Source organism: Trichosurus vulpecula, chromosome 6, assembly GCF_011100635.1.
Source record: "Trichosurus vulpecula isolate mTriVul1 chromosome 6, mTriVul1.pri, whole genome shotgun sequence".
In the NCBI taxonomy this organism is placed as follows: domain Eukaryota; kingdom Metazoa; phylum Chordata; class Mammalia; order Diprotodontia; family Phalangeridae; genus Trichosurus; species Trichosurus vulpecula.
This window is the reverse complement of record NC_050578.1, coordinates 227,502,550-227,518,442: the sequence shown is the minus strand read 5'-3', so window position 1 is coordinate 227,518,442 and position 15,893 is coordinate 227,502,550. Positions and strand designations below refer to the sequence as shown.

Below are 15,893 nucleotides of genomic sequence, written 5' to 3'. Positions count from 1 at the left end.
GTTAAATGATTTGCTCAGAGTCAAACAACCAGCAAAAATGTGTCAGAGTTGGAACTCAAACTCAGGTCTTCCCGACTTAGTGGCAAGCTCTCTTTCCACTGCACAACACTGCCTCCCATTTTTCCTTAATATAACTCAGCTCTCTGATTCAAATCACCCTTCTTGTGCTTATAACCCTGATCTTCACTTGCCCTTGAAGCAGAGAACTGGCTTGAAAGAACAAAGGAGAGGCACCGTAAAGTACCCTGCTGGCATAAATGACTGCAGGGTCTGTGTTCTAACAACCCAGCGGCCAGCTGGTTCTGTGGTGTGCAGCTGGCATCCAAGACAGCAGCCAGTGGGGAAGGGGAGGAAATGCAGGAAAGGGAGGTGTCAGGTGTTTACGAAGGAAGCCCCAGCCTCAGCACTGCCTGAAGCCTGAGTCACTTCCCTGTGTCCAATCAGGAGGCCTCTTTTCAGGCCTCACATAATCATTTTTGAAAACATGCAGCAGGATTAGAGGGCGTATATGTGATCCTCATGCCTCTGCCTTGCTTCATCCACCAGGAGATTACTGTCATCGGGCTCTCCCAGCTGTTTCAGAAACAGTTTGATTTGCAGACAACAGGCAGCTGGGAAGTGGGGGAGGGGGAGGTGTTCTATTTATTCACTCAATAATTTAAAATGATGCATCGTCATAGAAGGAGGCCATCCAGCTCTACCCCCTCATTTTACAGATAAGGAAAATAAGGCTCAGGAAAGTTGAATGACTTGTCTAAGATCAGAGAGTAAAGTGGCAGAGCCAGGATTTGAATTTAGATCCTGTGGCTCCAAGGGAAGCCCTCTTTCTACTGCCTGTCAGTCAGTAAACATTTATTAAGCACCCACTATATGCCAGGCACTGCCCCGTTTTTTAGTAATTCAACTCAATAACTACTTATTAGGTGCCAGGCACTGTGATAAGCCCTGTCCTACAAAGGTACTTTTTGGTAATTCAATTCGATAACTATTTATTAAGTGCCTACTATGTGCCAGGCACTGTGATAAGCCCTGTCCAACAAAGGTACTTTTTGGTAATTCAATTCGATAACTATTTATTAAGTGCCTATTAGGTGCCAGGCACTGCGGGAATCATTGAAGATACAAAAAGAGGCAAGAGACAGTCCCTGCCCTCAAGGACCTTACAATCTAATGAGAGACAACATGCAAACAAATATATACAAAGTAGGCTGTAGACAATATAAATAGGAAATAATTAACAAAGAGAAGACACTGGAATTAAAAGGGGTTGGGGCTTTCGGTAGGAGGTGAGATTTTAGTTGAGACTTAAAGGAAGCCAGGAAGGTCAGTTGTCAGAGTGGAGGAGTGAGAGCATTGCAGGCATGGGGGACAGGCACAGAAAATGCCCTAAGCCAAGAGAGGGAGAGTCTTGTTTGTGGAACTGCTTGGGGGCCAGTACCATTGGATCAAAGAATATGTGTTGGGGAAAAATGGTATCAGAAGACTGGAAAGGGGCCAGGTTATCATTGGGTAAGGACAACAGGAGGTCTGGGGGAGGAATTGATTCTCCCTTTTCCTGATGTTGGGATTGCTGGACGGAACCCAAGATCAGACAATAGTCCTTTAATCATGTCCAACTCTTCATGACCCCATTTGAGGTTTTCTTGGCAGAGATACTGAAGTGTTTCGCCATTTCCTTCTCCAGCTCATTTTACAGATGAGGAAACTGAGGCAAACAAGGTTAAGTGACTTGCCCAGGGTCACACAATAGTGTCTGAGCCTGGATTTGAACTCAGGTCTTCTCCAGCTCATTTTACAGATGCAGAAACTGAGGTAAAACAGGGTTAAGTGACTTGCCCAGGGTCATACAACTAGTAAATGTCTGAGACTGGATTTGAACTCAAGTCTTCCTGACTCCCAGTCCTGTGCTCTATCCACTGAGCCACCTAGCAGCCCCTTCAGATACCTAGAAACCTGAAGAAACGTAATTTCAGCTTTTCAAGTCATCAGTGCAGGAAATAAAGCCCTAGATTTGGAGTCAGAAGACATGGCTTTTAATTCTGGCTCTAACACTTTTTGTGTGACCTTGGCCAAGTCACCTAACCATTTCTAGGCTTCAATTTCCTCTACTATAACATGAGGAGGTCCCTTCCAGCTATAAATTGGATTCTCTCATCCTTAATACCCACTGTATAGCCTTAGTCTAGCCTCTAGACCCTTCCCCTCTCTGGGTCTCCATTTCCCAGGATTTTCCCAGAATGCAGTCCATGGAGTTACCAATCAGTAGATAAGCCTTTATTCTAATTAACATGTTTGTAAAGAACAGGAAAGATTCACAGCTAAGGTAACAGCCACCGAACTGTAAGAGCATTTCAGCCTCGCAGCCAGGCAGTAAGCAGCAATGTTGAAAAAAAAAATACAGTATTAGAATAATGCCCATGTGTCTGAATTTAAAAGGCAAATGTCCCTGCCTGTGGTCCTGGATTCTTTTTCTGCCCCTCAAGAGAGCACAGAAAGCCAGGAGCTACAAAATGCAGAAAAAGGTATCCCAGAGACCTGCTTTCCACATCTCTCCTTTTTAAGTCCCCACCCACCCTCCTCAGTTTCAGAAGCTGTTACTTATGACAGGGGGCGCCAAATAATTACAGGACTTAAGGGTTTGCCAAGCACATTCCATCTGCTCTCTCACTTGGTCCCCACAATGGTACCCATTTTACAGATAAGGAAATTGAGGCTAGGAGAAGATACATATTTTGCCCAGGTCACTCAACTATTAAGTGTCTGAGGAAGGATTTGAACTTAGGTCTTCCTGATTCTAAATCCAACATTTGATCCACCACTCCTGAGAAGTGGCTGGCTGTCCTCCATGCCCTCCCTCTTCATCTCCACTTCTTGGCTTCCCTGGCTTCCTTCGAGTTCCAACTAAAATCCCATCTTCTACAGCAGCAGTGTTAAAATCAAATAGAAACAGATCCTTGCGGCAACACAATGACTTAGAAAAGCACAAATGAACATTATCTATGTTGTATTGCATTTTTATTTATTTTCTTAAACATTTCCCAATAACATTTTAATCTGGTTGTGCCACACTTGGGAGTCTTGCTGGCTGAATTTGACATCTCTGTAGAGTCTACAGGAAGCCCTTTCCCATTCCCCCCTAATTGGAGGGATTTTCCTCTGTTGATTATGTCCAGGTCATCCCATAGGGAGCTTGTTTGTACATAGGTATTTCATGTCGCCTCCCCCATTAGATTGTGAGCTCCTTGAGGGCAAGGCACTGCTCTTTTTTTTGTACCCCCAGTGGTTAGCTCAGTACCTTGCACAAAATAGGTGCTCAATAAGTATTTATTGACTGAGACGGAGCAGCCCCAAAGTTCTGCATCTTCATTCATTCATTCATCCTATCCATTCATTCATTCAATCCATTCATTCATTCACCCTATCCATTCATTCATTCATTCGCTCATTCACTAAACAATGATTTACTAAATTCCTGCTATTGTGCCAGGTGATGGGGACACAAACATTGTCCCTTGAAGAAGCTTCTGTGTAGAAGGAGAAGTAAAAACAAACACATCCAAGCAAATCCGAAGCCGCTTAGGGGACATAACAACAGGGAGGATCAGGATCCATCTTCCAGCTGAGTCCATGATTCCCCATTTTGATAATAAATCTATCTATTAAAGGATCACAGGTTTAAAGCTTGAAGAGATCTTGGAGGACACTTTATTTCACAGAGGAGGAAACAGACCCAGAGTGGTTAGGTTCCTTAGTCGAGGGATGCAATGGATAGCACACTGGGCCTGGAGTCAGGAAGACATGAGTTCAAATCCAGCCTCAGACACTTACTAGCCTTGTGATCCTGGGCAAGTCATTTAACCTATCTGCCTCAGTTTTTTCCATTGTAAAATAGGTATTATAATAGACAATATTTGTGAAGCCCCTGGCACATACTAGGTCCAGTAAATAACTTGCTGGGTTGGGATTCAAACTCCAGATCTCTCTTTATACTGTGCCACCTTTCAGGCCATGGACATGGGCTAATCTGCACCTCCCACTTTGTCACTAGCAAGGCCATTCTGATGGGGGGTGAGGAGAGGACAGGGACAGAAGGAAGTTACAGTAAACAATAGCTACCTTACTGCTTCCATATGCCGTTGTTGAGTTGCTTCAGTTGTGCCTGACTCTTTGTGACCCCATTTAGGGTTTTCTTGGCAGAGATACTGGAGTGGTTTACCATTTCCTTCTCCAGCTCATTTTACAGATGAGGAAACTGAGGTGAATAGGGTGAAGCGACTTGCCTGAGGTCACACAGCTAGTGTCTGAATCTGGATTTGAATTCAGGCCTTCTTGACTCCAGGCCTGGTACTGTGTCACAGCAAAGGAAGAAATATACCCTGAATGTGTCCCAAGTGCCACCTTGATTGCGCCTTCCCCAGTATGGCAGATAAGAGATCTATTGCCATTCTCATCCCCTAACCTACCCTCCCTCTGGGGTGAATAGGGTTAATATATAACCTCTCCTAGAAAAAAGGGGGAAGCTCCTCACTTCTCCCATATGTCCATATCATATGGGCCACAGGCTTAGGTACACAGCTGTCACTCTGGCCTCTGAAGCCCCAGAATGCCCTGGTAAGAGGACAAAGAAACAATTTTTAAGAATGAAGAAAAAATAAGTAGAAGCTGCTCTTCTCCTGAAAACGCCCCTTCTGGGACCACGCTTCTGGATCCAGGAATTTCACTCAAAAGCAAACAGCCATGTTTCTATCACCCATTAGGTAAAGGAAGGAGGGAGAGAGGAAAGGGACAGGAGCCATCCTTCCCTCTATATCACACCCCAGTAGGAAAATGGGGGATGGTGGGGTGAGGGAGAGCACATGAACCTTACTCTCATCAGAACTGGATCAAAGAGGGAATAATATACATACTCAGTTGAGTGTAGAAATCTATCTTACTGGACAGGAAAGAGAAAGGGAAAGGGATAAGGGGGGGGCAGTGATAGAAGGGAGGGCAGTTTGGGGGAAATAAAAGTCAGAAGCAAAACACGAGAGTGGACAGGGTAAAAGGAGAGAGAGTAGGATAAATGGGGAAAATAGGATGGAGGGAAATACATAGTTGGTAACCATTACTGTGAAAAAAATTTACAGCGAGTTTCTCTGATAAAGACTTCATTTCTCAAACACATAGAAAACTGAGTCAAATTTATAGAAATAAGAACCAATCCTCCATTGATAAATGGTCAAAGGATAGGAACAAGCAGCTTTCAGACAAAGTAATCAAAACTATCCATAGTCATATAAAAATGCTCTAAATCACTGTTGATGAGAGAAATGCAAATTAAAACAACTCTGAGCTACTACCTCACACCTGTCAGATTGGCTAATCTGACAGAAAAGGAAAATGACAAACGCTGGAGGGGATGTGGGAAAATTACAACACTAATGTACTATTGGCAAAGTTGTATACTGATTCAACCATTCTGGAGAGCAATTTGGAACTATGCCCAAAGGACTATAAAACCATGCATACCCTTGGACCAAGCAATACCACTACTAGGCCTGTATCCCAAAGAGATAAAAAACAAAAAGGAAAAGGACCTATGTGTACAAAAACATTTATAGCAGCTCTTTTCTAAGGGCAGAGAACTGGAAATTGAGGAGATATCCATCAATTGGGGAATGGCTGAACAAGTTGTTGTGTATGATTGCGACGGAATACTACTGGGCTTTAAGAAATGATTAGCAGGATGCTTTCAGAAAAACCTGGAAAGACTTAAATGAATTGATGCAAAGTGAAAGAAGCAGAACCAGGAGAACATTGTACACAGTAGCAGCAATATTGTATGATGATCTACTATGAATAACTTAGCTATTCTCAGCAATACAATGATCCAAGACAGTTCCGTAGGACTTATGATGAAATGTGCTATCCATCTCCAGAGAAAGCCTTAATGCAGATCAAAGATACTTTTTCTTTACTTTCTTTATTTTTCTTGGTCTTTTTTGTCTGTTTTCTTTCACAGAATGACTTACATGGAAATGTGTTTTTCATGACTATAAGTATGTAACCTATGTCAAATTGCATGCCTTCTCGATGGGGGGGAGGAAGAGAGAGAATTTGGAACTCAAAATTTGAAAGAAAAAAAAAGAATGCTAAAATTGTTTTTATGTGTAATTGTGGATTCTCCACAACTTTCCTTGGATCCATCACACATACACATATATACACATATATGTATATGTAAATATGTGTGTGTGCATATATAGAAATAATATATGTGTGTATGTATGTGTATATATATACACATGCATTATATATATACATAAACACACACACATATATACATATACACACACACACACATACACACACACACACACATATATATATACACACACATATATCTTGACTCCCAAGGCTAAAATCCTAGTTCAGGCCCTCAACATCCCTTGCTAGGACTACTGAAATACCCTTCCTCTTGTCCCCTTGGTCCCCTTTTCCCTTCTCTTTTCTGTGAACAAGCTCTTCCCTCCCAATAGAAACATAAAGCCATTAAGGGTTTGGGGGCTTTTTTGCTGTTATTTTTGCCTGTGTATGATGCCTAGTATATCAGAAGTGCTTAATTAAATATTTGTTGAATGACTAAATGATAGATCTCAGCCATTAAGTTTTGCCCAGTAGAATTTTGTACTGTCTCATTAGCCAACCAAGGTAACTTTCCTTGCCCCAAGGAGGAAGGAACACTAGGGCAAAAGGATGTGAGGAGATTACCACAGGGAGAGGTAGGCATTGAGACAAAGTGAACGGAGTGCTGGACTTGGAATGAGGAAGTCTGAGCTTCAAAATCTGACTGATCTTTTCTAGCTCAGTGGCAATGGCAGAGCCATACTAACTGAGCCTCAATTCATCTGTAAAACAGAATAATCACTATAGCAGCTCCTTTTCTGACCATTCAGCAATAGGCCGAACCTCCATTTATCCATCTGTAATTTGGGGATGAGGGGGCAGCTAGGTGGTGCAGTGGATAGAGCTCCAGTCCTGGAATCAGCAAGACTCATCTTCCTGAGTTCAAATCCAGCCTCAAACTCTAACTAGCTGTGTGACCCTTGATAAGTCACTTCACCCTGTTTGCCTCAGTTTCCTCATTTGTAAAATCAGCTGGAGAAGGAAACAGCAAACCATTCCAGTATCTCTGCCAAGAAAACCCCCAATGGGGTCACAGTGAGTCGGACACATCTGAAAACTGACTGAACAAAAAATTGGGGATGGTAATAACTAGTACCTACTTACCTCTTGGGGTTGTTGTGAGGCTGACACATGGTGACGATGAATGTAAAGAATTTTACAAATATAAGTGTTATATTGTTAATAGCACCTAAGGGATACATCTCTCCTAAAGAGACAAGCATGCCCATATTAGGCACTAGGGTTGCAAAGACAAAAGTGAGGCTGTCCCCTGCCCTCAAGGAGCTCACGCAATACAGAAGCATGCAAACATCTCCAGTGAAGGAGAGTTCAGCACCTAACAGGGAAGCTCATTGCACTGTTGGACAGCTCTTACTTGTTATAACTTGGGAAATGAGATGTTGCAGAGCAGGCAGCCATTCATTTTACAGAATAGGAGACAGAGAGGGCAAGAGATTTGACTGAGAGGGGCAGAGCAGCCAGATGTTGGGAGAAGCACAGCTGTCAGGAACCCAAGAGGTAACAGAGAGAAATTCAGTCTAAAGGGGAAGGGGAAGAGTGGGAAATCAGTTTCAAAGGATTAGGAATCACCTCTTAGAGCTCTCACAAAGAGCTAGTAAATAAGTTTTAACAGGGATCTCGTAGACTTAGACAGACTGAGAAAACAGACAGTGGGTAAGTCACAGGAAGTGACTACACTACTGTACCCCTCCCTTATCTAGGGAAGCTGCTGCTTGGGAATGAGGCAGAAAGGAACTGCCTAACATCATCCAGGTCCTGAAAGCTGGGTGTCAGAATGACCCAGACACCCCATCATTTTTAGAAAGGCACCCTGCCCCCGCCTCACCAACACTACGCTGGTCCCACCCAGGGTCAAGCGCCTTCTTCACTGTCCTTCCTAGCCTGAGTATGTCAGTTATGCCTAGCCCCATGCACACCACAGGGTGACTCCTGACAAAGGCACTCAGCAGCACATTTTAATAACTTAATTACCTCCCAGCATTAACACTTGAAGGGCAAGGGAGGAATTTATCCTCCAGTGAACTCAACTGCCTCATCTCTATTTCAAATGAATACCACACATTTATTAAGTGTGTACTATGTGTCAGGAAGCCTGCCAGCTCACAGGAAAAGAGTATTGGATTTGAAGTCTGAGTATTTGGGTTCCGGTCCCACTGTGGTCAGTTACTACCTAAGTAACTGGGCAAATACCATTAAGCCTCTAGCTGGGCCTCAGACTCAGTACTAAGTTGGGGGGGGGGGGTGGCAGGGAGGCGAAGCAGAGAGGGGTCAACCAACTGGCCATTAAGGATCTAGGATCTGGGGCAGCTAGATGGTGCAGTGAGTAGAGCACCAGTCCTGGAGTCAGGAAGACCTGAGTTCAAATATAGCCTCAGACACTTGACACGTGTACTAGCTGTGTGACCTTGGGCAAGTCACTTAACCCCAATTGCCCTGCCAAAAAACAAAACAAAAAAAAAAAAGAGAGATCTAGGATCCGTCACATGGAGATAACCTAAAGCTAGTCATCTCATCTTCAAGGATATAGTATCAGACAGGATCCACAAAGACTCTCAGTAGTTCGGAAAACCCCTCCCAAGGCCTCGGTTTCTCTTCGTTTCCCCAAACTTGCTTAATGGTAAGCAGAGGCCAGGCTTCCAATCACACCAGGGGTTCTGCAGCTTGTAAAAAGCAAGACTTAGCCAACAACAGCTCAAGGCCAGCTTCCTCAGGCTTTCAGGGCCAGCTTCCTCTGGCTCTCAGAATTCCCACTTAATTCAGTCACAGCCAGAGTGGGAGTCAATGAGCTAGAGAGGGCTGTGGGCAAAAAAGGCCAACGAGATATTCAAAGCTGTGAATCTTTGACTGTCCAGGATGTGTAAGAGGAAGGTGAAGGACTCTACCCACACTAACACCCAAGTAAAGAGGAGGCCATTTGGTCCATGACCCGGCCTTTGGGTAGGCTTACATCTACACCATCTCAATTCGGCCTCTTCTAATACAACTCCAAACTTGAGCTTATTCAAATCAGACCCCAGATCTCACAGGCTTTACGCAAGGTATGGATGAGTGCTCCCTGCACCTGGCAGACCTCTCTGGGGGTCTAAATGTTACTTAGCCCCAGACCCCGCAGGTGCAGCGGCCTGCGGAGGGAAAGGGGCGGGGCGCGTCTGGCCGCAGGATCCCGGCTAAAACCGCCTAGGCTGAGGGAAGGGCTTGGGGATCAGAGGGGAAGAGGAAGGAACCTCTACTTTGCGGGGCCGCCCCGCACCCAAACCCTGACCTCAGGCATCTCCAACCTGGGTTGCCACCCCACTCACTGCCACCCCACTCACTGCCAGCCGGGACTGTGGGACTAGCCAAGAGAGCTGTGATACCAGAGGGTCCTTCAGCCTTCTATCGGACAGAGCTGCTCAGCCTCAAGGTCGGCCCCCCTTCTCCTTTCTCCCACCCCGCATCCCGCACCGCCTTCCTTCCTCGGTTCTACCCCCCCACCCCAGGCACCATCACTTACCGGGCTCCCACGACTGGGCCATGCCGTCTGATCAGAGGAAGGCGGGAGGCAGTGCGGGCCGAAGGAGGAGAAAAACCAGAAAGGGGAGGAGAAGAAGGTGGAGAAGAAAAAGGAGGAGGAGGAAGAAGAGGGGGAGGAGGAGGAGGGGAAGTGGAGCGGAGCCGCCCCGGCCGGAGGCAACGACTCCAGCCTCGGCTCTAGCCCTGGACCCCGCCCCGCCCCAGTCCAGCGCCCCACTCCCGGCCCGGGGCTGCTCAGTCCAAAGCCCCCAGCCCCCAACCAGGTGCCGCTCTCCCCTTCCTGGCCTCGGGGCTGCACCTTGTCCCACGGCTCCCCGGCCACCCGGCGCCACGCACCACCCCCCATCAAATAGCCGAGTGTGGATAATAAGAAGGGAGCCCAAAGCCTGGCCGGGCTCCGGGGCGCCCAGCCTGGCAGTGCGCCAGTTCAGCAGCGAGGGCGCGGAGGAGGAGAGTGGCCTGAGCCGGCCCTGCCAAGCCGCTCAGCGCCCCTGCCCTTGCCTCTGCTCCCGTCTGGAGATCCCGGCCGCACCTCTGGGCCCCGGCACTGCGCGCCCTCCCCGCAGCTCTTTCCCGCCCAGCCCCCGCTTCGAGCCTGGGCCGCAGAAGTGCACCCCTGCTTTTCGCCCACTACCTCCCCAGTCCCTTTGGCCGCCCGATAGGCCCTGGGCACCCTACCTGCGCCCTGGAGGGTGAGGACTCTGCGCGCTACGCAAAGCTGGCTTGGCTGTGTGGCCTTTCCCTCCCCTGCGGCGGCTACCTGGGCTGGGAACCCGGGCCCTGCCAACAGGAAATATGAGAGTGTGCCCGAGGGTGTCCAGAATTCCTCCTTGTCCCTCTGCTGGAAAGAGGCTCTCACTGCGTCCCGGAGCGGCCGTCCCGGGCCCCTGGCGCCCCTACCTCGGCGCCCCTGACTTCCGACGTCGAGCCCCTGAGGCCCGAAGAGCCCTACCGGGTCCGGAAAAATCAGGGCTATAGAAGTGAGTTCAGACCCCTTCCTTCTATACTACACTTCCCACTTTTCACCTTCACCCACTCTTCGACCCTTCTTCTGGAGATTTTTCCCAAGGGGTGACTCCTGGGAAGATCCCAGACAGGGCATGTTGAAAGCACCCTGGGCAGAACCCGTGCTCCTGCCATCTGGGTCAGTGCCACAAAGCTGCAATTGTCTTATAAAAACAAGATGCCACCTGTTAAGAAGGGATATAAAACTGGGCTTTGGTACAGTTGGATGAATTACGAACCAGAAAAAAAGGATATTGATTCTACTGTGGTACTGGGGAAATCGAGGAGAACCCTGCCCCCAGCCCCTAACTAGAAACCCAGTTTGCATAAGAAAAACAGACTTAGTTCCTGCCGTTTCGAGTTCAGCAAGTGTCCTTGGGCCCCAAGAGGGAATGTAAGCTAATTGACTAGAGGAAAAGCCTGATGTTAGCAGTCTGCCTTTGTTTCACTGAGTGGGCTCAGAGATGTCTCTATCTTGTGTCAACAGACCAAGCTGAAGAATCCCTTGGTCTGTCTATGGCCATTAAGGATGAAAGCCTCAGCCCTAGACATTATCTTGAATTATATGACTTTTGCCTTATCTTCAGCCTACCATGTTGTGGGAAGTTATGGCAAGTTGGACCAAGAGATCCTGGGTTGTAATTTCAGTTGACACTTTGTCAGCTATCTGATATGTTGTATTTACAATCTATTCAGGAGGTTCCTTTTATTATATCACGGTCATAAAAAGTGAAATAACACAGGCTTGCCGAGTCTGCAAAATAACATATGTAAACTTCAAGAGATAATTAACCACTGCACCTGTATTTTCTGTATAACCTACTTCTTTACCCCAACCCGGGGTCATTCTGATTTGGGTTGATCCCCGAATGGACGCCGGTTAATAAATTCTCCATTTAAAACTTATACTCTGTGGAGTGTCTCACTCGCTCTCGGTATAACGCTACTAGTCCAGGGACCCCAACCTCCCTCTGCAAAGGAAGAGCCCTCTGGCAGGTAAAGAATTCACATTTCTCCTTTAGATCCTCAAGTACAGGCTTCCCACAAAACTACTCTTGGCACTCTTCCCTAATCCCTCCACATTCTCCCTGGGAAAATTCATCCAGCCCATTGCTTCATCTTCGGCCACTTGACTCCCAAATCTCTCTCCACCCCTATCTATCCAGTGTCCCATCTCCAGGCCCACATCTCCAACTGCTTGTTGGATATAAACTTGGCATGAGCCATGTGTCCTTCCTTCACCTGAACTCAGCATGTTCAAACTGACCTCACAACTCCCCTTTATGCCTCCAAACCTATCCTTCCTCCCAAGATGCCTAGTGCTGTTGACGATCCCAGGCTTGAAACTGGCGAGAGTCTAACTCCAATATTCATCATTGCCACTCACGTCTAATCATTTGCCAAAGTCTAACCCATCAGTTCACTCCTCACTTTCTTTCATTCCTCATTTCATCCTACAAAACACTGACTTTGGGGATTCACCAGTAAACATAGTTGTAAAGATAAAATGGTGTATAGGAAAGAAAACTGGATTTGGAATCAGGATGTGTGGATTTGAATCCAAACTCTTCCACTATGTGACCTTGGGCAAACCACCTAACTCTAGGGACATCGGTTTCCTCACCTATAAAAGAAGAGGGTTGGTAAGTGAATTGTAAAAAGGTCCCTTTCAACCCATTTTCAATCCATTATCCTATAATCTAGGGCTTGCAGTCTAAGAGGAAATAAATTCTCCTGGGGGTTAAAACTGAAGAGAAAGAAAGCTGAATCATCTGGTTAATGAGAAAATTTAATTTTGTTTCCATCCTTTTGGCTGAAAACTCTTCCACGATATCTTGGGCTACACTTCCGCCTTCATTCAATGAGCAATTAGTAAAGGTGCACTATATACAATAAAAGCCTGTACTTAATGAAGTGATAGAAGATGAAGATAGGACATCATCTGGGCTTGCTCAACAGCTCAGCCATAGGAGAGTGTGCCTCTTTCTAACCCAAGGAGAAATTCTCTTAAGTCTCTAGAGTGGTAATTGGTGCCAGAGATGTGTGAATTGCAAAACTGCTTGAAAGATCCCAAGTTTTCCATAAAAGACCTGTCTTTGAAATATCAACATTCCACTGTTGTGTAGCAGTGAAGCATGGAACACAACAGTCTTTGAAGAATTAAAAATGACTGCCACACAGAAGGCTCACAGTGTGAACGGGTCGCAATATGCCTCATGTTCTATAAGTCTTAGCACTGATGAGAGAAATAATTATCTCTCTCATGTTAATAATTAATTATTTGAATTAGGACCAGGATTTTTTCAGAAGCCCATGGGTTGTTCAGTCTCTGAAGAATGTTGCTGATAATGAGATTGACTTAACTTTCTCCTCCAAATTGTTCAGACCCCAGCCAGGTGGAGAAACCCGTTGTGCTCTACACAAGTTTGGGTGGGGATAAATTCTTGGATTAGATTGCCCAAGGCAATCTAAGGCAACTTAGAAGTAAATGCCATAATCAAAGTCCACCTCATTGTAATATTCACTCTTCTCATTAATTGTTAACCAATTAGAGTTGATTACCACCCTCAAGAACACCTACTTTTCCAAGGGCATATGAACCATAAGCCCACCACCGTGATTCACCTTTGGCATTCAAGAGTATCACTGACTCATTTTATTAGTAATGTGCTAGCATTGTTAATAAAATGATTAATTACCCGGAAATGATGTCTCTCAGACTTTTTAAATGTTACACTACTAAAGCTTAGAATTGCCCAGAGACATTTGGGATACCCTATGGGTACTTCAAAGAAGAAGAGGAATAAAAGATGCCATCAAGGAAATTGTATGATAGGGAAGAAAGATGGCCTAGTTGTGTGTCAAGGACCTAGGGGATGACAAGTGAATACATATTCTGCTCCACTCCAAGGAGAGAGTAAGGAAGGTCTTCCTGCATATTGAGTAGATTCTCTGTGGCAAAACATGTACAATTCTGCAAGATGGGCAGGTAGAAATGGTGTGTGATCTACATTATGGGAAGGATCCATGTTAAGGGAAAATACTGTAAATTTTGTATTTATTTATCTGTGAATATACTGTATCTCCCAAATAGGATGTAAGTTTCCTGAAGAAAGAAATGTCTCTCTCTTTCTCTTTGTCTTCCCCTTTCCAGGGACTAGCCCAGTTCCTGGTGCTTCATAAATACTTGTTGATTGGTTCTGAATCCACATCTAAGAGTCCAATGTAAGTCATTCAAGCATATTTATTCAGCACCTACTTTGTGCAGGATTCTGAGCCATGGTCTAACTTGGAGTTACAAAATCTACAAAATGGAAATGATACTGGTAATTAGCACCTATTTCTCAGGGTTGTCGTGAAGATCAAGGTCATGGAGCTTCCGATGGGATCTGATGTTCAGAATGACAATCGGGTGGCTTGCAAGTTCATTGACCATCCATTTCACAGCTCTCCCAACGATGCATTAACATACCTGTTTTCCCACAGCCTCTCCAGCATTAGTCATTTTTCTTTTTTGAAAACTTTACCCATTTGATGGGTGTGAAGTAGAACCTTGGAGTAGTTTTAATTTTCATTTTTTCTAATTGTTAGTGATTTGAAAGGATTTTCCACATGGCTTGCATTTCTTCCTTTGAAAACTGCCAATTCATACCCTTTGACCATTTGTCAATTAGAGAATGGTTCTTAAAGCTCCTTATCCGTCAAAGAAACATTAAGTTATGTTCTAACTAAGGTGTGTTGACACCCTCCAGGGGTGGGGAACCTGCGGCCTCGAGAACAAATGTGGCCCTCTAGGTCCTCAAGTGCAGCCCTTTGACTGAATCCAAACTTCACAGAACAAATTCCCTTAATAAAAGGATTTGTTCTGTAAAACTTGGACTCAGTCAAAAAGCTGCACCTAAGGACCTAGAAGGCCACAAGAGGCCTTGAGGCCGCAGGTTCTCCACCCCTGTAACCCATCCTCCAAAGTCTAGATCAAATACTACCTCCCCCAAGAAGCTTTCCAAAGGCCTGAATTTGGGTCAAATCCCAGCTTAGCTACTTATTGCCTATGGCTTTGTGTCTCCATAAATATATGGTTGATTGAAAGCGCCAGCTACAAGGCTTGGTACTAGGTACCAACTAACTTTTGGGAGGCCTTGATTTCCCTGGTTGTAAAATGATAAGATTGGCTAGATGAGCTCCAGGGTCTGAATCCTACTACTATTCCGTGATCCTTCCTTGAGACCCTTTCCCATCTCCTCTCTCCACACAGCTGTAAATGGTCTCTTCCTTGTTAAGCGCTGGGTATTCTCCTTGTACTTCACAACTTAACAGATCCACAGTTTTTACAGTGTAAATTCAATTTGGTAGTTCATCCAGAGTTGGTGAGGATGAAAAATTTGTCTTCCCAGTGAGGAAGCTCTCCTAATTCAGCTAGGCAGGTCCTAGGACCATGAACAAAAGGCAGTCACTGGGTCCCCTTCCTACTTTCCTTACAGAGAATGCCAAAATAGGTTAGGGATCGGTGATCTTGCTAGTGTGGGAATCTTCTCCACCAGAGTGTTTCTAAGTTCTAGGGAATTGGCTGGAGCACTGAGAAGTTAAGTGACCTGCCCCGGATTACACAGTCTCTATCATAGGTGTCTCTTGAACCTAGTTCTTCCATAATCCAAATACAGTACATGCTGCTGGGGCAGCTGATCCTCCTCCTCCTCCCTACTACTACCACTTCTACCACCACCACCACCACCACCACCACCACCAGCACCACCACCACCACTACTACTACTACTACCACCACCACCACCACCACCACCACTACTGTTACTATTACTACTACTACTACCACCACCACCACCACCAGCACCACCAACACCACTACTACTACTACCACCACCACCACCACCACCACCACCACCACCACCACCACCACCACTTCTACTACTACTACTAATAATAATCAACCACAACAACAGGAACTCACAGGTTGAGTTACCTTCTGAAAATTGAAAGATTCTTTTAATAATCCCAAGCTTCCCATGAAAGCATTTTAAGATTTGCAAAGCAGTTTACAAACATTATCTCATTTTATCCTCCCAACAACCCCAGGAGACACCCGTAAATTATGTGGGCCACACCCACACACCCCTTACACTAATACAAACTTGGATTTGATATCAGGTAAACCTGGGTTCCAAACCAGCCTT

At 45.5% G+C, this 15,893-nt stretch overlaps 1 protein-coding gene across 2 annotated transcripts in view; it reads right to left on the bottom strand.

Moving 5' to 3' along the window:
• AMPD3 (adenosine monophosphate deaminase 3) overlaps nt 1–10,544 on the bottom strand; it is a 70,428-nt gene extending 59,884 nt beyond the window's left edge. Inside the window, exon 1 of one of the 2 annotated variants that reach the window (XM_036764294.1) lies at nt 10,378–10,544. Coding sequence is in view for 1 of the 2 variants with exons in the window: in XM_036764293.1 (XP_036620188.1) it covers nt 9,680–9,701 (22 nt within the window). In the remaining variant the exon portion in view is untranslated. Of the gene's footprint in view, nt 1–9,679; nt 9,733–10,377 lie in introns of those variants that run through there. The other variant, XM_036764293.1, reaches the window with a different exon arrangement.
• Between the last annotated feature and the right edge of the window lie 5,349 nt (nt 10,545–15,893).